The sequence below is a fragment of the Pantherophis guttatus genome, chromosome 1 (assembly GCF_059756535.1).
Source record: "Pantherophis guttatus breed Tessera chromosome 1, ASM5975653v1, whole genome shotgun sequence".
Taxonomy (NCBI): domain Eukaryota; kingdom Metazoa; phylum Chordata; class Lepidosauria; order Squamata; family Colubridae; genus Pantherophis; species Pantherophis guttatus.
In genome coordinates, this window is record NC_142063.1 from 32,253,729 (window position 1) to 32,280,476 (window position 26,748).

At 38.7% G+C, this 26,748-nt stretch overlaps 1 protein-coding gene across 9 annotated transcripts in view; it reads left to right on the plus strand.

Moving 5' to 3' along the window:
* DAAM1 (dishevelled associated activator of morphogenesis 1) overlaps nucleotides 1-26,748 on the plus strand; it is a 163,529-nt gene that overhangs the window by 58,618 nt on the left and 78,163 nt on the right. For all 9 annotated transcript variants that reach the window (XM_034433502.3, XM_087895852.1, XM_060693423.2 and 6 more), the window contains one exon: nucleotides 11,584-11,805. In XM_034433502.3, coding sequence (XP_034289393.1) covers nucleotides 11,623-11,805 — 183 coding nt within the window. In that variant the 5' untranslated portion in view covers nucleotides 11,584-11,622. The remainder of the gene's footprint in view (nucleotides 1-11,583; nucleotides 11,806-26,748) is intronic.

A 26,748-nucleotide genomic window follows, 5' to 3' on the forward strand; every position in this document is an offset into this window, starting at 1 on the left:
TTTAAAACATTTGTTTTAAAAATTGTATTTCCTGAGAATCAAAGGCTTTAAATATATTTAATACATCTAATACATCCCCTGAACTCTGCTAGCCAGCTGGGACAAAGCTAGTTCGCCCCCTGTGGTGTACGGTGGATAGTGCGCATATGTAAACAAAATGAACTAGCAATTTTAGGCCGCCAGAACTACTATGTGGTAAAAAAGCATTGTATATATGCCGCATCACATTGTCACGTGACATTTTGAGAGGTTTTTCCCATTTCCAGAGCTGGGGTGGGCGTGGCCTGCGCATGACGCATCTGGCCACCAGTTTGACACCCTGCTATACGCTAAAAGAAATTTTAAAAATCTATTAAGAATTTATGGCTAATGAAGATTTATTAATTTTATTAAATCTATATATATATATTTAATAATTTCCCTCTTGTTTCTGGGAGTTGACTGCAAATACTCCATGCCGCAAACACTCTATGCCAAATCCTGCTTGGATTTCAGGTCAGCCCCCCACCCCCACCCCCACCCTCAAACCAGAGGGAGTTCTCTTGGCAGTGGCTTATGGCCTTCTGTATTGGCTTCTCCAACTGCCTCTACTTCCCCAGAACCCAACAGGACAAATTGCAAATCAAGATCATATGATCGCAAGATACTTGGCAAATCATTGTAAGTATGAAAAGCTTGCCAAGTGCTCAGATTACAAATTTTAATTTATATGGGCATCCAATTTACACACTGTGACTCCAGGCGGCATATAGCTATAAAAAATTAGAATTTAAAACTACCACCAACACCCCTCCTCCTGTGACTGTGGGGACTCTGCAATGGTCATAATTTTGGTCATTGGTCATTAGTACCTTGGTTCATTGCTGTCATAATGTTGAACAATGAATGAATGCTCGTTAAGTGAGGAATACCTAAAAGGGTTATTTCGTATTTAAAATATTCTGTTTGAGCTGGTCTATAAATTTACATTTTGAATCAGTTTTACAAAATAAAAAAAATAAAGTACAGGTATTCTTTGTTTACTCATCACAATTGTGAATGACAGCTCTGTCATTAAATGAAGTAGTTGCTAACTGAGAAATCATGGTACTTCTGTTTTCCTCTTCTGTACTCCCTGCCCTTTTGAATTCTTAGCTCAATGCTGGGATAATTAGCAAGAAGGAAATTTACATAATATGAAGTATTTACATTGATTGGAGAAGAAGAGATTACAAAATAAGAAATAAGTATTCAATGGGGAATACACCAAGCTATTTGCTGCCAGTGCTACTGTATTCATTTCAATGTGTATTCTCCATTGTGTACCTGCTTACTCTCTTGTAATCCTTTCCTCTCCAGTCTTTCCACTCTCTGAGTGGGGGGAAGAAACGCAAGTCACAGGCAAGACAACACATACTGACTAATGGGAAACACGTCACTGAGGGATGTTGTGAATGTCATAAATACAGGCATGAGTTATACAGTTCTTTTTTCAGCACTGTTGTAAGTTTGAACAGTCACTGAATGAAGCTGTCAGTAGGCAAAATCTTTTTTCATTTCTTCCATTCAGTCCTGTCCATCTGTATGAAAAAAAATGATGTTCTTTAAGGGTTTATATAAATTGTACATATGTCTAAGAGACTAATGCTGGTGTTATTTTGGAAACTATTCTTGTTTCTTATACTGAATTGAACACTTACAACATGGGAATGCTATATCAGCAATTCAGATCCAGAATAGAGTCAGTGGTCATAATAAAATACAGAAAGCATATTTCAATGAAACATTAGAAGAAACTTCACATAAATGCTGTATGACAGTGTAACGGATTGCTTCACTTTATAGTAGGTTTTCCTTCAGTGGAAGTACTGAAATATGGACACCTCTGAGCTACATTCCATCCTGCAGGTCCTGAATTGTTTCAGGAATTAAATTAGGCTTCATTAATCCAATTCAAATTCTGTTACATCTATATATTTTAAGACTGAGAAAGAATCCATTTTGTTTGACCTCCAGAATGATCAAGGACTTCCTAAATGTGACTTTGCTCTGTTCTAAAGTCTTAAGGGTTTGCCATGTTTCATTTCTAGATAGTGATTTATAGTGGCAAGATGCTAATACTGATTAAATTCAGAATTAAATAGCACTTTTCCATAAATAAAACAGCATCCCCAAACTTGCTACTTTCTAAAATCAGTTTGCATGGTGGTTCCAGGATTCCCCATAATTATAGTTTTTGAGAAAATCACAAAGGCTCATTTACTCATCACACTTTCCACCGAATGTGTCTGATGATGTTCTACTTGGAATTTCTGTTAGAAAAGCTCTTAGACTTTAGTTCTTATGGAGAATGTAAAACCTAAACACTGCAAAGGTTTCTTTCATTCTATCAATTATTCATTCCATTTAGATCTCCTTAATAATATTTTGCTCTTAAACATCACATCTAGAGGGCATCAGAGTGGGAAACCTGCATGAAACAATGCAATAAAAACCACAGCCTCACCTGAGAAAGGCAAAGGCCAAACGAAAACCTTATTTACACGTAAAATTAACCTCTCTAAGTCTTCCCAAAGGTGCTTTTTCAAGAGGCAATTGGACTTTCCGGTTTTTCTTTGAAGACATTTTGCTTCTCATCCAAGAAGCTTCTTAAGCTTCTTGGATGAGCTTCTTCAGCTACTTCAGAGAGATGAGAAGCAAAACGTCTTCAAAGAAAAACCAGAAAGTCCAGTTGCCTCTTGAAAAAGCACCTTTGGGACAACCATGACCTGGATGACTGAGAATGTCCATAGACACCTCTCTGTCTTGTAGACCAACTCTTAAAATTCTCACCATTGGCCATACTTGCTGAAGAATTCCCTAGCTGGAAGTCCCCATGCCTAGAGAGCATCTGATTTAGTGTAGGTTACTTTAATATCAGCATTTTGAATTTAGCAAACATGTTAACAGTTCTGCTTTTCTGCTCTAACAGTTAAGTCTTCTTGCTCTGAAAACAGGGGGCTTGCACCCAGTTCTGTGCGACTGCTACTTGAGAATCCCAAAATATAACTTGGATCCAAATCCCCAGTTCATTGTCTGGCCTTTAGTACAGCAAAAATAAAGTGTCTGCATAATTTAAAAAATATCAGCGGCCAGAAAGGAGCAATGCTTTAAATGGACATGGTTATCTTGAAGAGTGAGTGATCAGCCATGTTTTCCATAAGAAACATGAGTCGTTTGAGAGGGAGTAAAAAGCTTGTTTCTCTATAAATAAAATGTAACTCTACATTTTCTCATCCTGACAGCCCATGGAGTTGTGTTTTTTTTTTTAAAAAATCCTCCTTAATCATCCTAGCACCTTCACCACTTTTGGAAAGCAAGGGAATCAAGAATAGCTAGGGGTTTTGGAAATAAATGAACTACAGGTAGTCCTCATCTTAACAGTCATTCATTTAGTGCCCTAAGTTACAATGGCACTGAAAAAATTGACTTACTGTATGACCGGTTTTCACATGACCATTGCAGCATCTTCATGGTCACATGATAAAAATTTGAGCACTTGGCAACCGGCATTTATTTATGACAGTTGCACTATCCCCAGGGTCATGTGATCATCATTTGTAACCTTCCCAGCTGACTTACATTGGAAGCCTGATTTGATTAATTATCGCAAAATTCACTTAACAATTCATTTGTTAAGTGAAGGCAAAAAAAGGATGTAAAAGGCAAAAAAAGGATGTAAATAGGGCAAAACTCACTTAACAACTGTCTAATTTAGCAATCAAAAATTTGGCCTCAACTGTGGTCCTAAATTGAGGAGAACCTATCTTCCCAAATTGGTGCTTTTTCTGATAGCCTTCATGTAGTCAGAGAAAAACAGTCTATAAGAAGATCAGACAAGAGAGAGATTGAAAGAGAACCAACCTGCCCATTACATAGTCTGGGTGTCAGTCCATTTGCAGCTGCCTGACCCAAAATTACATTCTTTTCCCAAGCACAAATCTCAAGGACACCTCAATAACAAGCTTTTGTAAGAAAAATGAAGCATTACAGGAATCATAGCAAGTGAGCTTTAGACCAAATATATATGGGTACATGAGGGCAGAAAATTAGGGGGTCTTTTTCGCTCATTCTTGTGCTGTACAGTAATTACAAGGTGGCAGATACAAGGGTAGCCTGCATGTGCCCATAGTTTAGGTAATGGACATGATTCCTGCTTAGTCTGAAAACCAACCTTCACATCAAGCAGTAGAAATTAAATGCTTACTTTTTAACACACAACAGCTGGTGAAATTCCTTCACAATAACTACTTTGCTTTTTTGCAATATAATCACTTTATCAGATATTCCTGAATATATCTGTGCCTATTTTATTAGCTCCAGTCTAGCCTGTTATACAGAAGCTGTCACCTTTCAGTTCTACTGTATTACACCTCCCATAAATTCTAGTCTCTATGCATGGTGGATATTGGAAGCAGTCAGAGGGAACCAAGATATTGAAAATATTAAAATAAAAATCAATACATAATGAATTGAAAGTAATTGAACACAAAAGAACATTTATATTACTAATTGTATAGCAAAGACGTTTTTAAAAATACCATTGAAGTTGGGTAGATAATAAATTGACATCAATAAAAATGATCAATTATTTCCTTGCATATTGTTTCTCAAAAGCTTGTTCTCCTCTTAAAAGACCTGCAGTTAGACAGTAACTCCTAAAAAAAAGAGCCTGCACATTTAAGATTTTTTTTCTTGAATATTCAAGATATGGTGTGGTCAGGACTGTTTAATGAATTACTAGAAAGTCCTTGATTTGAATTTCATTGCTGCCATGAATGTACTCAATGACAATTTCCCATAAATTGCTTTTAAGGGATAGTATGTCACTGTATACCTTGGAACTCAACTGCTTTGAAATTCATCAAATGTGGTACTCAATACATTTTGATGTGAAAATTTTGTCCTGGTACTAACAGTTTGTTTGGTACTCAACACACAGCTAGAACTTGTCAATTTGAGCTACCTTGAGACTCACTACATTATTCCTTATGGGAAAACTTTGTTTGGTACTCATTGTTTTGGTACTCATCATACCTTCCGGAACCAATTAACAATGATATTGAGGTACTACTGTACCTCATGCTGGAGATAACAATAGACAAATATTATTCCATTAATGTCTTTCAGCCATCCCAATGTTGTTTCGCTCCAGGATTCTCACATATAACCATTTGATCTCTAAAAAATAAACTCTTCGGTCCAATTCAGCTAAACTGTTTGACACACTTCTCTATGTACAACTTGAAAGAATTGAAATAAACCAGGCTGTGCAATGAATATATTTGAATATGAGAAAGTGCCACTTCTTTCACAATACTGTTCTGGTATCAAAAACACAAACTTAAAAAACTGAGTTAAAATAGTATTAGACAAAAAATTGATACCTATGAATATTCATCTCAGTCTTTTCTCAAAAGTGGTTATGTATTCAATTAAACAATTGTGAAGAGCAAAATGAGGAGGCAAGACTGCAATGGAAATTGATATAAGCACGTAATATCTATTTAGTCTGAGTGAATTTAGATGTCTAAAATCATATTGGTTGTATTCTGGTATACTCAAGGAATTTGGTGATGATTTGACCATAACATGGTGTGTGTTTTTTTGTGAAAGTAGAGAAATTAATATAGGTTCTAGAACAGATTACAAATCTGCCATCAATCAAGGAAAAGAATGTGATAATTATCCAAATTCACAAAGGAATCAAGAAAAGACATTACCAGGCTGTCTTATCTCATTTTAAATAGAACAACTTCATAGATTGTGCATATAGTTTACTTTAATTTCAGTAAAGCATTTTTAATAAACTATTAAATGGAGTTCTGATTTAACAAACCTTTTAAGGTAGGTTTTATGGGATGACAATTACATGGATATATAACTAGCTTGAAAATCATAAAAAGATCATCAAATTAGAATGAAGTGTTCAGTGGGGTAGCTCCACTGAAGAGATGTCAAGAATGTCGATCAAATTTACATATAAAATGAAATGGGTAAGACTGCCTAAAACATCAAGATTGTTTTAGGCAGTCTTAAGAAAGACAAAAGGAAAGTACTCAGAAATAGAAATCAGAGAGCTAGAGGTATAGGACGTGTGCTTGATGTTGTATTTCGGAAAAAAGAATGCAATCAAATATTACAAACTAAATATGAATCAGCACTCTGAGGCAGTTACAAAAAAAAGGAAATGGATTGTTTGCATTAATTATTGAGTGTTGTTTCCGGGTGCAATATAGTTTCTGAGTCATGGGTTGAGTTCCGTTGTTGGTCAGAATTCAGAGAAACTAGAACAGGATTCAGAACATAAACTACAACACATTCAGAAGAAGGACAAAAAGGATAATTATAATACTAAAGTATTACAATATATTATTTGTTTGTTGTATAGTTTTTGTAGCACACCCCAATTCATAGTCTCTGGGGAGCTTATAAGAAAGTAATAATAATACAAGTATCAGGAAAAAGAGCTCATAACATAATAGAAAGCGCGCGCACACACACACACACGCACACACACGCACACACACAGAGGAGTACCACATATGGTAGCACTTTTTAAGTAACCAAAAGCATGCCACATAGAAGAAGATCAAGAGCTGCTTTCTCACATAAGGACCAGTATAATGAATATAAGTCACAGGAAGGCAGCAGATTCCATTTGAATGTTAGGAGGGGGAAAAAAAGATCTCAGCGAAGCAATATTAGTCTGAGAGACCCATTTGCCCAGAAAAGAGGTGGGCTTCCCTTAATCAGATTTATTCAAGCACAGACTCACAACCATCACTTGGGGCACTTTGATTTGGATTCTTGCACTGAGCAGGGTCTTAGACTTAATAGCCTAATTCACATCTTCCAAACCTGTGATTTGATTTCATGCATATATATCATATTTAAATCCAATCTATAGCACAATATTTAATTACTACGCCTATGGACATATGAATCAACAGACATGGCATGTGCACTCAAACATCACAGGGATTAATCTATCCCATGGGTAGACACACTTCATTTATCATTTGATTACATTTCTCACAATGTTTGGTGAGGTTAGCTAGGAGTGAAGTGACTTGATCCAGAAGTCATGTCTAATTAAGTTGACCATCTCTAGTTTATACCCTTTCCAAATTTGAGATGTTCTCTTTCATTTAGAATTTTTCAGATAAATATCTGTCCAACCTGTGCAGTTGGATTTATGAGGTGGTGAGCTGCATTTTTGGGCTGATTGAAGTAGCATTAGATGCAAGTTTTTTGTGCAATGCCTTGCGGAATTTCTGCAGAGTCTACAGAACCGCATTAGTTAAAATAATCGTGATTTTTCTGTCTCTGTTGAGGGTTGAAATTAAATCACTGCCAAATACAGCTGGAGCTAAACAGACCCCTTACATGCTTTGCATCTTGGGCATGGAGCATCTTGAGGTAGCTGTTAGCAAAAAGAATGGATTGCCCTTGCTAGCTCACCTCCTTTCATGAAGTTGAAAGCATTTAGATGCTTGTTTGTTCAGGTTCCTAGGAATTTTTTTTCAGCTCTTTTTCAACAGAAATCACAGCATTATACCGGTAATCCTTTTCAGACCCATATTTTATCTGGGTCTCTCAAACAAAAATGGCAGGAAGACTTCCAAAACAGAGCATTTATTTTTCTTGAGCTTTTTAAAAATCAATTTGACACCCTAGAGAGTGAAACAAGTAGATAAGTGCTAAATGTTAACCCAGCAAGCTTTCTTACTAAATCTGAACAGACCCTTTGTCTATCATCTAATCTAGTGTTTTTTACTTTGGTAGCAACATTATTTTGTGGTCTTGTACAAGGAAACGTTTTGCAAGTTACTTGTCACTGACTGACTTAGGGCCTTCAGCATATGCAACACAGGCTGGACCTCTTGAGTATGATTCTTCTCTATAACAGACAATTCTGTTCTTTCCTTTGTCTGTTTCAGCTAGATGTCCCCAAGAACTATGGGATTGTCTGAGGTCTTAAATATGCTATCAGCATGGGGACACAGTGGCTCAGTGGCTAAGATGCTGAGCTTGTCGATTGAAAGGTTGGCAGTTCAGTTTGAATCCCTAGTGCCGCGTAACGGGGCGAGCTCCCGTTACTTGTCCCAGCTTCTGCCAACCTAGCAGTTCAAAAGCACATAAAAAATGCAAGTAGAAAAATAGGGACTATCTTTGGTGAGAAGGTAACAGCGCTCCATGCACCTTTGGCCTTTAGTCCTGCCGGCCACATGATCACGAAGACGTCTTCGGACAGTGGTGGCTCTTTGGCTTTGAAACAGAGATGAGCACTGCCTCCTAGAGTCGTGAACGATTAGCACATATGTGCAAGGGGAAACTTTACCTTTACCTTTATATACCACTAAAATATGATATACTTTTGATCTGAAATTCATGTTGTATACATGTGTGTAGGAGAAGAAAATATTGGACAGAACTTTCAGTTCTGAGTCTGGAAGAGAGATTGTGGGCTCCCTTGTGCACTTATAATGGCATCTCCAATTTATCCTCCCCAAAGAAACTGATTTATTTTCCATGACATTCCATGTTATTTTCTATGTTGCTTTCATACCACTGAAAAACAGATTGTGAATTATGTGGCCATAATTTGCAGCTAATCAAAATAGTTTCTCGTCTGTGGAGAGTTTTGATTTTGTCTGCAACTCTAATGGGCGAACACAGCAGCTGCTTCCAGCAATGGACATGCTCCATAACCAGACTGGGAATTGGGTGTAAACTTGCATCTTGACTGGATACCAAATACAGAAAAAAGTTCTTTCAAGATACACTTGGGTTAATTTAATACTCTTAATATGTTCCATAGAGCGCCAGCATAATTCAGAAGCAATGCATTAAACTAAGTATTTTTGGTATATGATCAAATTTTGTGCTTTTTTCCTTAATACTTGCTGCTTTTTGGATTCACACTCCTCCTCCTCCTCCTGTTTTCTAGTTTTCTAGTTTTAAATCAGGTATTTAAATCAGGTATTTCCCATATCTGAATGTTTAACAGAATGAATGCTTAAATCATTTATACTATTTATAATAGTATAAACTATTTTACGAGAAGAGTCCTCCATTCCTCTAACTGCAATAAAATACCTTATGCCACCAGACTCCAAATTTTGGGTTAGACAACTTAGAACTATGCCGATTATGGTCTGACCTAAGCACAGTACATAAAATTATCTGCCACAATGTCCTTCCTGTCAATGACTATTTCAGCTTCAACCACAAAAATACACAAGCAAATAATAGATACAAACTCAAGGTAAACCATTCCAAACTCGATTGCAGAAAATATGACTTCAGTAACAGAGTGGTCAATGCCTGGAATGCACTACCTGACTCTGTGGTTTCTTGCCATAACCCCCAAAACTTGAACCTTAAACTGTCTACTGTTGACCTCACCCCATTCCTAAGAGGTCTGCAAGGGGTGTGCATAAGTGCACCAGCGTGCCTACCTTCCCTGTCCAAATATTCCTTTTTACTTACTCTTTTCATGTTTTCAAATTATGTTTATACTTTTACCTGTTATCTTATATATGCTTGACAAATAAACTTATAGATATCCCTATAGTTAAATATTGATAACAAAAAGAAAAACTACTTGAATCTGTTTAACAGTAAAGAAAAGTAGAATTAGAGCATAAGGTTAGGAGAAAAAATGGCTTAAATCATAATGTTTTGCTGGGGGGGGGGGAAGCACCAGAATGATACCAAAGTAGGTACTAGATACGTGGATAAAAAATAAAAAGAATCCATGCTGGATAGGTTCAGGATTTTGTTTCCAAAAATCTGTAGCTCCAGATTTTAATTGTAGATACTCAGAGGCATGGTTGATTGCAACATTATATAATCATCATGGTTAATCATTGATAATCATGCTGCCCATGATTTTGCCCAAACTATTTTTAAGTTATTTGAATCACTACCTTTTGAAGCTGATACGTGTGAAGTATATGCAGTGCTTTTTTGCAGCTCTCAGTTTATGTTATAATACATCCTCAAATCTGACTTCATATGATGTTTTCATATACATGTGTAAACTGACACAGAATGTGCCTGAGAATATGTGTGCTTTAGCATACATTTTGCCAAACTTCTTGCATTTTTCCCATTCTTGTATTCAGATTTTAGAGAAGCAGGGAGTGGTATGGAGAAAAGAGGAGTTTGCTGAATAGCAACTTTGTGGTTTTCATGATGAGGAGGCAAATCATGAAAAACCAAGAATATAAACTAGCTTTTTCTAACCAAGGAACCTGCATATGCATACCTTCTGTTGCTTCTCATCTTTTGCCTAAGATCAAGTATAGGTAGTCTTTGACTTAAAACCATTTGTTTAGCAACCTTTCAAAGTTACAATGGCACAGAAAAAAATGACAACTTTACCGTCACATTTATGTCTGTCCCAGCATCCCCACGGTCCTGTGATAAAAATTTGGATGCTTGGTAACCAGCATGTATTTATGATGGTTGCATCATCCCAAAGCCATGTGATCACCATTTGTGAGCTTCTCATCATCTTCTGACAAGCAAAGTCAATGGGAGAAGCTGGATTTGCTTAATGATGGGGTGGTTCACTTAACAGCCATGGCAAAAAAGGTTGTAAAATTGGGTGCGACTCACTTAACAACCACTTTGCTTAACAACAGAAATTCAGGTCTCAATTGTGGTCCTAACTAGAGGCCAACCTGTATAGCATGTGCAAGTGTAGTGTGGGTGTATAACTCCTCCTATCCTCATCCTCTATATACATAGCCTGCTAGCAAGGGATGATGGGAGCTATAGTCTCACAGCAGGAAAAGACTCATTTTGGGGACCGGATGACTTAATAGGACTTTTGAATTCCAGAAAAGAGGCAACTCTCAACTCTGAAAGTATACATGGTTTGTTCCTTTACAAAAAATTGCAGGGAATTTTTTTTTTTATGTGACTAATTAAAGAACCAATAATGATGAATAAGGGTTTACAGGAGACTTCCCAGTAGCACAAGTTTACTTTGACTGTGAAGTCTTTTAGTTGTTTGCTGGTGGTTAGTACCAGCTCAGTATATATCCCGCTATTTCTCTCTGTGTTCATAATCTAAAAAGAAAATTAAGAATAATGGAAAAATCTAGTTTCTCAAAAAGTCGTTTTGTGAGGGCTTTGGAGAGGGCATATCCAGGAGACTTAGGTTGGCTATTTTCTTTATATAAAAACTTGCATGCTCTTTGTCTCAAGAACCCTGTGTAAATAGCAATAAAGTCATGCTCCAGTTATAGCAGTAAGTATAACTCAATAGCATTTGTTTTCAAGAAACACATGTGAAATAATGAAGGTTACCTGTAAGCATGGAGGTCAGAAGAGTAATAAAAACAATATGATATAAAAAACTGCTTGTTAAAGAACAAAGGCTTGAAGAGACAATCAGTGTTAAGGTCAGAGGAATATCAAGTCTTGATGAGTTTATAAAACTAAATGAGCTCATACGCTCTGCTGCATAGTTACCAATCAAAACTTTAATATTACCATCTGTTCTCAATCTCTTTCTCTCTCTCTCTCTCTCTTTTTGTTCCCATTTAGGATTTAGTGTCTAGAAAGAAAGATAGTAAGGATTGCACCATGGCTCCGAGAAAAAGGAGTGGGCGAGGGATTTCTTTTATCTTCTGCTGCTTCCGAAGTAATGATCACCCAGAAATCACGTATCGGCTGCGGAATGACAGCAATTTCGCCCTGCAAACCATGGAGCCCGCATTACCCATGCCTCCGGTGGAGGAGCTGGATGTTATGTTTAGTGAGCTTGTGGTGAGTGATGGGATCATATTAAGTTGGTGGTGTTCAGAACTCAAAAATTGTCTCTAGCTGGGAGGAGTTGTCTTAAAATGTTAGGGAAAAGGTAGTGATGGTCCATCAAGAGTGCCTCAACTCATTCAAAGAAATGAAAATTTATCACATGTTTGCAAGATCTCAGTTATTTTTTTTAATATTGGGCAAATGATTGTGATAAACATAGCAAACTTTGTAACCTAGTGTGTGGTAATTTAGGAAATATTCTGTCCTGGGTTAGGAAGCGATGCATCAGATTGCGATAAATATAGCAAACTTTGTAACCTAGTGTGTGGTAATTTAGGAAATATTCTGCCCCAGATTAGGAAGAGATGCATATTTGGTTGATAAGTAACGATACTCTGTATTTTCCAAAAAATAAAACAGAAGTCATGCATTTTTCTATTGCAAAGTACAGTTGTTGCATGTTCCTGACTAGGTTCGCACATTGAGTTAGATTACAATCCTTTAAAATGTGATTTGTTCACTAGGACATAATTGGCTGAGTCAATATATAAAAATAGGACATAAGCCACTATATAAATCACAGTGAGAAGATTTATACAACTAACCAAATCAGAAGCAAACAAATCACATTTTTGGTAGAGAATTCCATGGAAGATAATCATCAGACATGATTTCACAGGGGTGGCTTTTGGCTAATGTTTGAAACTGCTGCAGCAGTTAGACTGGATTCATAGAGCAAGCTGAGGCATGGTAAGGTTAGCTTTTGCTAAGCATATTGTATGAATTCGGCCATTGTGACTTCTGAATCATGGTTTAGGGCAGTGATGGTGAACCCATAACACATGTCAAAGGTGGTATGTCACAACATTTTGGGTAACATGCTAGTGCATACCAGGCAAGAACTATTCTTGAAAGCTTGCCTTGTTCTTGCATGATTTGGGGGGACGGCAAAGACCACACGAGAATGGGGTGTGCTTTCACCTGGTTTTCAAAAGCTGCAGAAGCAGAAGAAGAGGGTTTTCTGAAGCCGCCTCAAGAACAAAGGCCTCCTGCAATCTGGAGCTGCCTCAGGTAGGCTGCAGCGGGAAAGAGAATACTGCCTCTTTCTAAGCAGTATATGGCAGAACTTGAGAATCACAAAGGATTGGACTGCGTTTTTTAAAAAAATAAATTAATATGTAAAGAACTGTTTCTCTTTTGTTTGGGGGAGGGGGCTGACACACCAGTAGAACCAAGGTAGGCATTTTACAAATTTTTGACACACTGAATCCAAAAGGTTCACCATCATTGGTTTAGGACTTTGTGTCATAGGAAACTAGCCAATTGTGTTCTGTTCAAGAAACCACAATTATATATTCAATGGAAACAATGGTTTAATATGACAGATGAAACCGATCATAGTAAGTGTCAAGAATGGATTAGCAACCTGTTCAGATAGCAGGTATAAGCCTAATAACCACAATGCAGCAGTCTCTGTACCAGAGATATTACATTCAATACATTTAAAACCATTCTATTAAAGAAAAATCTAGAAGTTTTGCAAATGCTGTTATGCCAATCTCCATACCAAAATGTGAGATTGTGCCAGTCCATCTCCAAATTAACTACCTGTTGTCAACCTCTTTGGAATGGCCTTTCCTTCCTTCTTCCTTCCACCCCAATGATGCCCTTGACGTGATGTCCCGGTGCCTGGAGGCCGTGGGATCTGGATGGGGAGAAACAGGCTCAAACTCAACCCCTCCAAGACTGAGTGGCTGTGGCGTCCCGGTATAGTCAGCTGGCGCCATTGCTGACTATTGGGGGTGAGATCTTGGCCCCCACAGAGAGGGCTCGCAACTTGGGTGTTCTCCTGGATGCACGGCTGTCTTTGGAAGAGCACATGACAGCCGTGGCCAGGGGAGCTTTCTATCAGGTTCGCCTGATGCACCAGTTGCGTCCCTTTCTGGACCGGGATGCCCTGCGCACAGTCACTCATGCCCTTGTCACATCCCATCTGGACTACTGCAACACTCTCTACATGGGGCTCCCCTTGAAGAGCACTCGGAGGCTCCAGCTGGTCCAGAATGTGGCTGCGCGGGTGGTTATGGGTGCGACTCAGTGCGCCCATATAACACCCCTCCTGCGCGAGCTGCACTGGTTCCCGTTGGTCTTCTGAGTGCGATTCAAGGTGTTGGTCACCACCTTTAAAGCGCTCCATGGCTTAGGACCGGGATACATACGAGACCGCCTTCTGCCATCAACAACCTCCCACCGGCCAATATGCTCCCATAGAGAGAGGCTCCTCAGGATGCCGTCGGCCAAACAATGCCGACTGGCGACACCCAGGGGAGAGCCTTCTCTGTGGGGGCACCAGCCCTTTGGAATGAGCTGCCCCTAGAGCTTCATCTTAGCCCTGACCTGCGTACTTTTCGCCGTGCCCTAAAGACCTTCCTGTTTCAGCAAGCCGGACTGGCCTAATATGAATTTTAAGCGGGTGTGTGTGTGTTTTAATTTGAGGGCCAAATTGTATATATTTGTTTTAATTGGTTTTAAATTTTATAAATTCATGTGTTTTAATGTGGCTGTACACCGCCCTGAGTCCCCTGGGAGAAGGGCGGTATAGAAATCCAATAAACTCTAAACACTCTAAACTCTTTTTCTTGTTTTGATTCAGTGAAGGCTAACTTCATTTTTTTAAAGTAAGTTGTTGGCATTATCATGTAATGCCTATCTTTTCTCTTTAACTGATGTATGGCTCAGTTGAATGTTGCATTTCAACATTAATTAAATGGTTTGGAAACTCCTTCAGCCCCCTTATAAGCTTACTGGATAACAGAAAATGACCCACTATTAAAAAGGAGCAAAATATATCTTGGTAGCATTGCTATACCCACTGACATTCTGCAATTCCTTGGCTCTCTGGCAGGCAAGCAGGTATATTTTGCTTATATAGGAATATATTTAATTGCCTAGGCTCAGACAGAAGAGATGACTTGAACATTGTTCTGTCCCCGTCTCACACATGCACACAAACAGACAGCCGGGGGTTAAATAAACTGGCAGACAACCAATTCTTCCAATAAGAGGCTTGGCAGCAACCCAGTAGCTGCTTGCCAAGAACTTTACTCATAAACAAGATACACACAGTTCAAGAATTGTCCAGTCCGTAATTAAATCCAAGGCAGATAATGCTGTTTCCAAAGATGCAATGTGACTCAATAGTAGTTAGTTTTATCCGTCACAGAGTCTGAATGGCCACCTCACCTCCTTTTATACCCTGTGGGGTGTGGTCCAGTGACTCAGCTTAATCTCTGGCACGCCTCTTCTTCTGTTGCGCGCGCTTATCTCTGCGACGCTGCCGAGGATCCAGCCAAGACTCATCTCCCTCATTACTGTCCACATGTGGCTGCGTGGACGTGCTTGGCCCCGGGCCTATCTCTTGCCCTTCGGCGGACACCGAAGGCATTGCCAGAGAGGAGGGTCCTGAAGAGGGAGGCCTGGCCAACTCCTCTCCTTCACTCTCGGAGTCCTCTCCTGCTGTGACACAGGCTCAGGTAACGGAGCCACAACAAACATGTTCAAAAACACTGAAAACCTCTTTGACAGACAACTCTTAGTCAAACAAATTAACTTTGGTAACATTGGAAATCTGATTTTTTTTTTTTAATTTGATTTATATGCCTCCCTTCTCCGGAGACTCAGGGCGGCTTACAATGCGTTAAGCAATAGCCTTCATACTTTTGTATATTTATACAAAGTCAGTTTATTGCCCCCACAGACTGGGTCCCAATTTACCTACCTTAGAAAGGATGGAAGGCTGAGTCAATCTTGAGCCTGGTGAGATTCGAACTTACAGTAATTGCAGAAAGCTGGTGTTAATCACAATGCTATCAGTCTGCTGAGCCACCATTAGAATAAGATAACTTTTGATATAGGGATTTAATATTTCCACTTCTGCTTAACTTTGTGTTAAGCATGTTGAGATTTTGAGAATAGGAAAAAAGGAAAGAAAAGACAGCTTTAGAGAAAAATTTCCTCTGTATTTGGACTCAGTTGAAAGAACTACTCACTAGTAATAAAAAAAAATGTTAGCCACTTCAGGAAAGAAGCTTAAGTATACAATGAAAGCATGTTTGACAAATTTGAATTATGAATTCCCCTTCCCCAATAACATTCAATGTATCTAGAATATAAATGTATCTTCACCCTCATTTAGCAACTGCCTGGTTTAACAATGGTTCATAGTTACGATGGTGATGAAAAAGTAACTTTAAGATCAATTCTCCATTTATGATCTTCATAGACTGTAAAGCAAAGAAAACCTGAAGTAAAATTATAAACAGTCATTGAGATCACTTGGCAATTGCTTTGTTTAATGACCAAATTGCCAATCTCAGTTTTAGTCACTAAAAAAAGACTGCCTGTATTTTCAAACCAAAACTTGATAGCTTTGTCATTTACTAAGGGAACACAATAAAGGAACACAGATAGAAGGACTATTACTTTACAAATATTGTTAAGATTACGCTGAATTTAATTTTAATTTAATTTTAATTAAATCAAAATACTTAAGATAGGAGCTGACAACCTAACACAAGGAGCAGGAATTTTATAACCACTCAGAAAAAAAAAGAACATTAAGAAAACAGGAATGAAAATAGAGAATGAAAATAAGAATAAAGTTTCACCTCATTATCACGATTATCAGCATTTCAGCTCCTGCCAAATTCTCTTGTGTATTATGTAACACAGAGATCCTATATTAGCACATTTTAGGAAACCCTGAATTTTAAACAGATAGACAAAAACCTTAACTGGGAGACTTGTAATTCTTCCAAAACAGCCAAATGAAAACTGAATATGTTAATATAAAATAATTACTATACAGTATGTGTGAGGCAAAGAGGAAGAGAAATCTAGGGTGGAAGATTGAATGGAATGCCTGAACATCTGAGGAGGATCATTGCGCATTACAATATTTTCTTTTTTATCCTATCTCTGTTTATATAAATTTATATTTTGCTGTTTTCCCTGAAACACAAGTGGGTATCTTTAGGTATGCAGGCAACATGATGGTCTTGGATGACTCCTATCAACCACACTCTTCCTGCCCTTTAATCCTCCCAGGCTGCTGTGGCTGCCAAAAACTGCTTTAGGGAGGGGACATTCTGCAGGGAAGATGTGACACACATGTCTTTTTGTATAGCATATTTCTTGGTGGGCTATTATGCCTCTGAATGAGGATGATAAGTGTAGTGTTCATTTCTGTTATTTGGAGCCCAAAAGTGGCCTCGTATATAAACTCATGTTGATGCTTTTTTCTCCTGAAAACTCAATTGCTTATAATATTGAAGTGTTACACTTGAAACATACAAATCCTTGGGCTTTCTTCCTAAGTATACTATATTTGATGAAGAATCAATTCATATTTGACCAAACTCAAGAATACTCCCAACCAGGTATAATTCTAAAAATCTGAACATCAGAAACAAAGTTGCAATTGCAATGGTGAAATTACGATCAGAGCACAAAAACACATTCATAGAATAATTTTGAAACAGCCTAATTGTTCATGTATGGTTAGAAACTCAGAAAGAGGAGACATAGCTTATTTCATCAAACTTTCCCTGTTGTCTTGCATTTTTTGGAAGTGGGAAGAAAAAAATGGCTACAGTCACCTAAACCCAAGACACATCTCGGGAGCATCTACACCAACTGTGGATAGGTTCTGGAGCTGAGCCCACTGGGGATTCCTCCCCTCTTTATCAGCCTCTGCTTCCCCAGAACCCTTCAGGTGCATTTTCTTTCATCCTTCCTCCCATTGTGGCACCAAATGAGAGGAGCAATCGCACCAGCTGCAGCTACAGCATCTCATGACTGAGGAGTAGGAGAAAGGCACGGCAGGTGTGAAATGGCGGGGCAAAGCATGGGAATGATCTGTTCTTGGCCAACAGTAGCTCTTCTGGGAGTTCCATGGCTCAGCTTGGCCACCCACTAATGAGCACTGCTGCTGGCCCAACAGAACTTGCTCCCCAACTCTAGCTAGACCCACTGAAAATGCAGGCTGAGCCAAGTGCAAGAATATTCTTGGCTTGATCTGTGATGGTCTTCCCTGAGAAGTTGGACTGGGAAAAACTAGAGAGTGATTCCTGCTCACGGTGATGTCAGTGGACTGGGCCAAGCATGGGATTGATCTCTGCTTGGCTAACAATAACACTTGTTGGGGTTGGCTGGTCAAATGGGAACTGTTCCACTGCTACCTTTAGTCAGAAGCACTATTAGTGCTCTGGGGATCATTCTTTCACTTTGCATAGCAAGCCTGGCTGAAATATCATCTGGGAGGATATAGAAGAAGTTCCTCTTTATCCTTGGCAAGTCTTGAAACCATTTGTCTGAATGACCCCTTTTCTGTGCAAGTCAAAGTTTCTGTTCTCTGTTCTTATCACTTTTGCTTAAAACACAGAGAGAGACAGACTGACAGACACACACACGTATTAATTTCATGAGCTAGATTACTATTATGAATATGTTACTGATACATTTGTGAAAGTAAATGTCATTGATCACAATGGGACATACATTTGAGGAAATGTTCTTGTTACAGCTGATATCCTACCTTTCCTTGTGATGAGGATCAAGGTTGGTATTTGTAGAATCTGTAAACAATCCCACCCAGCACTATTTGCTAACTTTTGTGAAATTAATACTGTCTTCAGATCAGAATTGCACTAAAGCATATGTATAAAGAAGTGTGAAAGGTAATGAAACTCTGAACGTATATTGATTTTCAGTTCTTCTTGTTCCATCTATTCATAAAACGGCTTTAATAAAAGGCATGCACATCCAATCATCAAAAAACTTTGTTTAAAGTGAAAGCATAGGATCATTTTGATTTCCAGTTGTGCTTCAAAAACCCAGGAAATCAGAGCATCAGCACTGTATATCACACCACACAAGTAGTCATAAAAGACTTTGGTTAATCTCATACTTTCTTATGAATCTACATGTCAAAGTCCACCTTGAGCAAAGGAGAATAGCATCTCCAGAGACAGATACTCAAGAGCTTCACTTTCCCCCACTCATTTGATAGTGATGTAATGCTGGCCTGGGTGCAGCTCTCACCCACTGCTTATTAACCTTTTTGGCTTTCAGAGCAAGTAGCTGCCCTGTCTTAGTTCCTTCTGCGGAATTGCCAATGCAAGTCAAGTCCAAGCATGTCATTAAAAGCTGTATGTTCACAGGCAAAGTAATGTTCCTCTTGTACCAAGCTGAATGGCTGCCATGACTGGCCATTAAGCCCTTTCTGGCACTTGTAGACCCCAGACTCCCACCAAGGGGGAGGCTGCCTCATCCCTGTCGTCTGTCAGGATTTGGTCTGCTCTTAGGGGAAGACTCTTTCACAAAAGGCAGCCAGGCTTGGCTCGGCCTTTGTTGCATTTCCCAGCTGCTCCATATGGTTTGGGTTGCCTGGGCAACCTACAGGCCTTTTCCTGATTTGGCATGGGGCCCACCTTGTTGACGTCCAGCATCTCCTATCCAATTAATGACATTGCCAGACTTAAAGACAGAAGTGGAGATGGTGGGTGAGTGTCAGAGGCAAAGCCATGACCTAAGCAAAACTATCTGATCTCTGGGCAGTTGCCAAGCGAATTTGGCAATGCTTGGTAAACCTGGGTTTGAAAGACTCCTTTGCTCTTCTCCCTCATGCTCCCCTCCCCATTTCCTTGCTGCCCCACTTGGCTGAAGCTTTTACATGATGCTCCTGATTCATTTATCCATTGAACAATGAGCGGGATTTACTTCTGGTCCGGTTAACTTTTTTTTAGCCCTATTTGGAAATGCAAACAGCATCTTGTCTATAGCCTAATGGGGACGGGTTGAACTCAGTCTAATTTACTCTATTGCATCCAAGCTGAATCCCACAACAAAGGAACAAACTGGGGAGACAAGATGCCCAAAGCAGAGAACTTGCTCTGTTGCAGTTCATTTTTCTGCTGCCATCGCAAAATTCTGCATGACAAAATACCCAGCCTTCTCTTCTAGTTCCATCCAGGTAGCAGATTTCCAACGGAAGAAGTAATTTTCTCCCTAGGACAATGGGAAATGCATGGGTTAAAAACAACCAGAGCTCAAGGACAGAAATGTGTGGGGGGGGAACCAAGTGAAAAAGTTGTTGGCATAAAAAACAGTGTATGTTTGCAAAGTTATTGTTATTGCTGTTACCTGAATTTATATAAAAATGGCCATGGTGCAGCAAAACAATATAAACAATGAAATGAAATGAAATCCTTCATGGTAAATATATAAAACAATAACATCCTGCATAGTAAACAATAAACATTAAAACATTCAATGAAAATAACAAGAACTGTAATACTCTGATAGTTTAACTAAATTAGTAAATAATTAGCTGTAAACAAACTCACAATCTCACTCCTGAAATTCATTGTGCAAATCCCTCCAAATAAGATCAATCTTCAGTGCTTTACCTTTGGTATTTGCTCATCACGCTGGGCCATCTGGCTCACAAGCTTGTAGCTTTTTAGGACCTGTAGCTCTTTAGGTATTGTTAAACTACCGTTTTATCTAACTTTTATCTTTAATCTTTATCTCTGCTAAATTTAATTTAATTTCTATGCAGCTAAATTTAGGAAAGGTAAAGATTAAAAATAATTGCTACATAAAATTGCATATTTATGTATCACTTCCTTGTACCTTCCAAATTATTTTGTACAGGAAGAGCAGTCCTTGACTTTCAACCACAATTGAACCCAAAATTTCTGTTGTTAAGTGAGACAGTTATTAAGTGAGTTTTGCTCCATTTTATGATCTTTTCTGCCACAATTGTTAAGTGAATCACTGCAGTGGTTAAGTTAGTAACACAAGTGTTACATGACTCTGGCTTCCCCATTGCCTTCACTTGTCAGAAGATCAGAAAAAGTGATCACATGACTCCAGGACACTGCAACCGTCCTAAATATGAACCAGTTGTCAAACTTCTGAATTTTGATCATGTGACCACAGAGATGCTGCAATACCAACTGGTCATAAATAGGAAAAACAGTCTTTTCATCTTTTTCAGTGCCATTTTAACTTTGGTCACTAAATCAGGGGTCTCAAACCTTGGCAACTTTAAGACTTGTGGACTTCAGCTCCCATAATTCCTCAGCCAGCTTTGCCCACAGAGGAATTCCCCCAGAGGAATTCTGGGAGTTGAAGTCCACAAGTCTTAAAGTTGCCAAGGTTTGAGACCCCTGCACTAAATGATTAGTTGTAAGTCAAGGACTACCTGAAAACCATTTCTAATAGGGTTCTATTTGTTTCTTTTATTATTCTAAAAGAGAAAATAAACTACAATATTGAGAAACAAAGGGAAATGATGACTAGGAATAACTAAGCAGAAGCGATAATTTTGCCAGACATTTTGTTTTTTATTGATGCAGGTGTAATGTTTGTCTCCATAATCCTTTTAGATGATGACGGTAGGCAGGCACTTAGCTCTGTTTTTCCCCCACAAAAAAAAAAAAAAACTTCAAGTGCTGTCAGCTATGTTTACTTTAACTCATAAATAACACCACGTGAGATACATTCATTTTATCCTTCGAATTATCAAATTGATAGGGCACCTCAGGGCTGTTTCACAGGGCATTGAGGTCTTTTTAAGAGTGCTTGAAATGAACCAAATAGAAGTCAAGAAAAAGTCAGTTAACATCTTCTTTATTTGCAAGTGGCAAAAATTATTTTTTTAAAACATTGCAAAGGAAAGTGTTGTATCTCTTATAGCAATATTTACAAGTTTTTGTGCAATTTTATCAGAATTGCAGTTTACTGGAATACTACCACCTTTGTTGCTGAAAATCCCAGGATAACATTTACTGAATAAACCACGAGACCAGGGGTGGGCTTCAAAAACTTTAGCAAGGGGTTCTCTGCCCGGTTTCTGAGTGGGCATGGCCATGGTGGGCGTGGCCTAGACGGCATCCTGCACCATGGCAGGGTGGGCATTTTTGCCCTCCCCAGCCTCCGGAGGCTTTCCTGGAGCCTCCAGGAAGGCGAAAACAGCCTTTCCAGGCTCCGGAGGCCCTTCCCGAACTTCCGGTAGGCCCATTTTTCATCCTCCCCGAGCCTCCGTGCACGCCTTGCACTTACCTGCATCCAAAACGGGCTGCGTGGGGACTCCGGGGAGGGGAGGGGCGGAGTGAGTGGAGCCAGCCAGGAGTGGGATTTGGGTGTTCTCCGAACTGCACAGAATCTTAGCTAGAGGTTCTTCCAAACCCCTGCGAACCCCCAGCAGCCCACCCCTGCACAAGACCCAGAATTCCTCAGCCAGCTTTGCTTGCTTTGGAGACCCCTGTTATATAGGATAGTGATTCTAGTCTTAAGAAGAAGCAATTCCTCACAGACCTGGAATCTTTTAGTTCTTGGTATCACACTCACTTGCCATTACTTTATTTTTTAAAATTAGCCTACATGTCTACACATGTCAGTTAATTACTTCTTGCATATTGATGAGTTGCAGATCCAAGAGTCTCTTTTCTTCTATTTCATGAAAGCTTCCTTGTGATCTGGAGATGATTTCTCTTTGCCACAGGTGACTAGACAAATATATGTGTACAAGCTCAACCACAACCAATTATTATTTTTTTCTGTCTGTCTGGTTTCCCCCACCAGTTTGAGAAATTTACAAGGCGCTCTTAGCCTGTACAGGTAATCCTCAATTTACAACCACAATTGAACCTAGAATTTATGTTGCTAAGTAAGAGAACTTTATTAAGTGAGTTTTGTCCCATTTTACGACTTTTCTTGCCACATTTATTAAGTGAATCACTACAGTTGTTAAATTAGTAACATGGTTGTTAAGCAAATCTGGCTTTCCCATTGACTTTGCTTGTCAGAAGGTCACAAAAGGTGATCGTAGGACCCCAGGACAATGCAACCGTTATAAATACGAACCAGTTGTGAAGCATCCAAATGTAAATCACGTGACCATGGGATCCTGCAATGGTCATTAGTGTGAAAAATAGTCATGTCACTTTTTTTCAGTGCTGTTGTAACTTTGAACAGTCACTAAATGAACTGTTGTAAGTGGAGGACTACCTGTAATTTACACTGCACTTACTTATGTTGCTTACTAGATACAAGAAATTCACCTAGCTCCAGTTTTGGACATGTAAAAGCCATTCGGGTTTGATTTTGTTGCTGTTTTTTAAAAGCATCCAATCATGTGTATGCTGGGTTTGAACAATGCTTATTGATGTGGAAAGATGATACCGAAACAATATCATGGAATTAATGTACAGTCTTTTTTATATCTTTGATTTTTGCCTCATCTTGTGAGGACCTGCCACAACAAAGTTTTCTGTGCTGTGGTCATTCAGTTAGCATCACTAAGGGAGAGGTTCTTAATGCGTCTTTAAGAAGTGGTTGGTTTCTGCCACTTCACAAACTGATTTTGATCATCTGCCAGCTTTACTTACATCAGCAGCATTGGGCTCCTCAAAGAGAGTAATTAACGTCTGGGAAAAATACAAGAGTGAAGAGGGATGGGCAATTTAAAAAAAAAAAAAACATAAAAGTTTTGGGTAAAAGAGAAAGCCCCAAACTGGTTTGAAATAGTTGTTTACTTTTTGTGAAACCATCTCTTTCTCTTTTCCTTCAATTCTAACATTGAAGTCATTTGAACTGTGAGCAAGCGTGCTTCTACTAATAGAGGCTTGTTACTTCAGAATGGTCAAACCAACTATTCTCCATTAAATAGTATGTTTCATGTCCATATATAACATAATCAGGTTACATTTTAAGAAAGGTTACAAATAATTTTATATTTTATTGTAGTGAATATGCATTCACTTGAGAATATTATTTTGGAAAATAAGAAGCAGGACACCCAGTCGCCCAAAGTAATTCAGACTAATTCAATTAAAAAATGTTTCCTTCTCTCATCCCTTCTATTTTTTTATTTCTATATTCCAAATTACAGAATAAAAGTAAGATTGGTATCACTAAGTGGAAAAGTAATCCTATTCTTCCATAAGAAAACAATTTACTCAGTGCTGCTCAATAACCATGTTGCTGAAATAAGGTGTTTTTCACATTTAAGTTATGACCATATAATGCAAGGTTGGATCAAAAATCGTAAGATTTGTGGAAATATTTATCCCCTTTTCTATGCTATAGTTTGTTTTATGGTTGCCTTGTTGCTATGTTAGTTCATCTTCTTCCCTTCTAGAATCAAAGCCAGGAAATTTTGTTGGCTTCTCGGATGATCCTGTAGATTGCATTAAAAAAAAAGAATCAAATCCTCTTATACTTCCATCTAATTTATTTTACTTTTCTTTATTTTTATGCTGTTCTGCAGAAATTCAGTTTTTCCTCCTAATTCTGGACAGCTTTGTAAGAAGGTTAGGCAGCCAAGGAATTCTAGAATGAATGCCTAAAACCTCTTGAGCTTGTTCCAGTGTAAGCTGAAAAACTAAATGTGGAAGTGAATTTCCTGAGTCTTGAAAGTTAATAATTTCCTGACTTCTGGGGCTAAAAGTATGGCAGGAAGATCTAATAGCCCATATTTAAAACATACCAGTTCCTCATAATGGAAAAATTGGCAAACAGGAGTATTAACAATCTGTATATGTAGCAAAAGGTATGTCAATTATGTGTAGAGTGAACGCAGCCACCAATCTGGGATATTCGTTTTTTGCTTTATTCTTCAAAATGGTAATCACAATTTCTCCAGGACTGCAAAGGACTGAAATTATTTGCGTAGGATGAAAAAGCCTCTTCTGAAATAATTGATTCCTACTGCAAGACTAATGTTAAATTCTTGCTAGAATAATTAAGAAGGTATTTTATTTACTTCTGAGCTCACTCACACAACAGATCAGCCAGTTGTGTATGCGTGTTTGTCATTTCTTTCTTTTACCCAATCTCCAATCATACCCAAAGAACAAATAGCAAATCGCCTACGAAGCTAGTTGCCAGTTGGCATCTTCTGCTCACTAATTAGTCTGTTTCATGATTGTTAATTGAAGCTGCATGTATCGAGTTTGTGTGCTGATTGCTTTAGGGATTTAGCCACAGAATTTCAAACATGAGGATAAATAAATAGAAAGCTACATTACTGTATGCTTTCTTTACAAAAACACATTGCCTGTTTTCCTTGCAGGCAGTCCATATGGCCACCAGGTGTTTTTGTCACCAGCTTGAAATTCCTTCCAGTGACAATTTTCTACCCTCTATGCCAGTGTTTCTCAGTCTTGGCAACTTTGAGATGTGTGGACTTTAAGTCCTGGAATTCCTGATAGTTGAAGTCCATACTGTACATCTCAAAATTGTCAGGGTTGAGAAACACTGTTCTATGCATCTTATCTACTATATCAAAACCGGTGCATCAGTCCAGGAAGCTTAATTTTGGATGTTAGAATTGCCGGTATGCAACATCTTGCATGGTCAACATAATTATTACATATAGTGATGGGTTAAAATGAGATTGTTCCAGGGGTGAAATCCAGCAGGTTCTGACAGGTTCTGGAGAACCGGTAGCGGAAATTTTGAGTAGTTCAGAGAACCGGCAAATACCACCTCTGGCTGGCCCCAGAGTGGGGTGGAAATGGAGATTTTGCAACATCCTTCCCCCAGGAGTGGGGAGGGAATGGAGATTTTGCAGTATCCTTCCCCTGCCACACCCACCAAGCCATGCCTACCAGAACCAGTAGTAAAAAAAAAATGGATTTCACCACTGGACATTGCTCCCTTGTTTGACATTTCTGATCTGTGCCAAAAACACAATTTTCATGTGCTTTAAAAATTTTTTTAAAAAGCAATGTCTTTTCCTTGTGCCCTTCATAGAGGGACTGCTTTATGTCAGGGTTCACCAATGTGGTCAATATTGTCCCCCAAAAGTCAACAGATCTGTCCAAGAGGTCATGGTTGTTATTTGAGATACTGTTAAAGTAGTATTTATTAAATTATTCTCATATACATGTAATAAATGATTGGGGTTCAATGAACAGTCTAAAACGTCATGAAAGGGTTAATGAGCTTAAAGAGTTTTGAGACCTCTGCTTTATCTGAAAAGACTCTTAACAGTAGTGGTTTCTCAAAGCCCAAATGAATCTTTGTTATTATATCTAAATACTCTGATGAACACAGTGCAAGTAACTAGCAACCTATAATTTTCAGTGCTTATACTGAAGGGGATTTAAACTAGAAGTTTGGCCTTTTCAGTGGTAGCCCCCACATTGTGGAACATGTTTCCCCAGAAGATTTGTTTGGATTCCACCATCTCCTAATTTAGGTAGACCTTAAAACCAACTTGTTTCATCAGGCTTTTAGACTTTAAGATAATTATGCATGTCCATCTATTATTAATTTTATGATGCCTAGAGTTATATAATTTTATGATGCCAAGAGTTATTATATTCTTTTTATTACACCAAAATGGTTCCTAGAGATATAAAATAAATGTGCATAGGACTATAAATTAGAGTTGTCAAGTATATTGACTCATGGAAAAGCAAGCCTGCTAATAGCAACTGCTTGACCATTTGCTTTTCCCTCGACACATACCTATGCTTTCTTTTAGTATTGTGTCTGAATGGAAGAACTCTAGCTTGTTCTTGTTTTCAACATAAGGGTTATATTCTTGGTTTATGACTCTGGTTTATTAGGAGAGAAACAAACCCCACCTTCTGATTTCTTTGCAACACTAAGCAAACCACAGTCAGGACTTCCATGATTTAACAAAATTGGAAGGGACCTTGGTGGTCTTCTAGTCCACAGTTTCCCAATCTTTTCGGCTTTGCAGACTGGTCGGGGTGGAGGGGTAGAAGAGATGGTTCCAGGAGTGTGGTGGACAAGTGCTCGCTCTCATGCAGCTTCATTTGCACATGGAGTGCGCACACACTGCTCGTACACTTCTGTAGCCTGGTAGTGGGCCGCAGTCTGGAGGTTGGAGACCCCTTTTCTAGTCCAACCAGA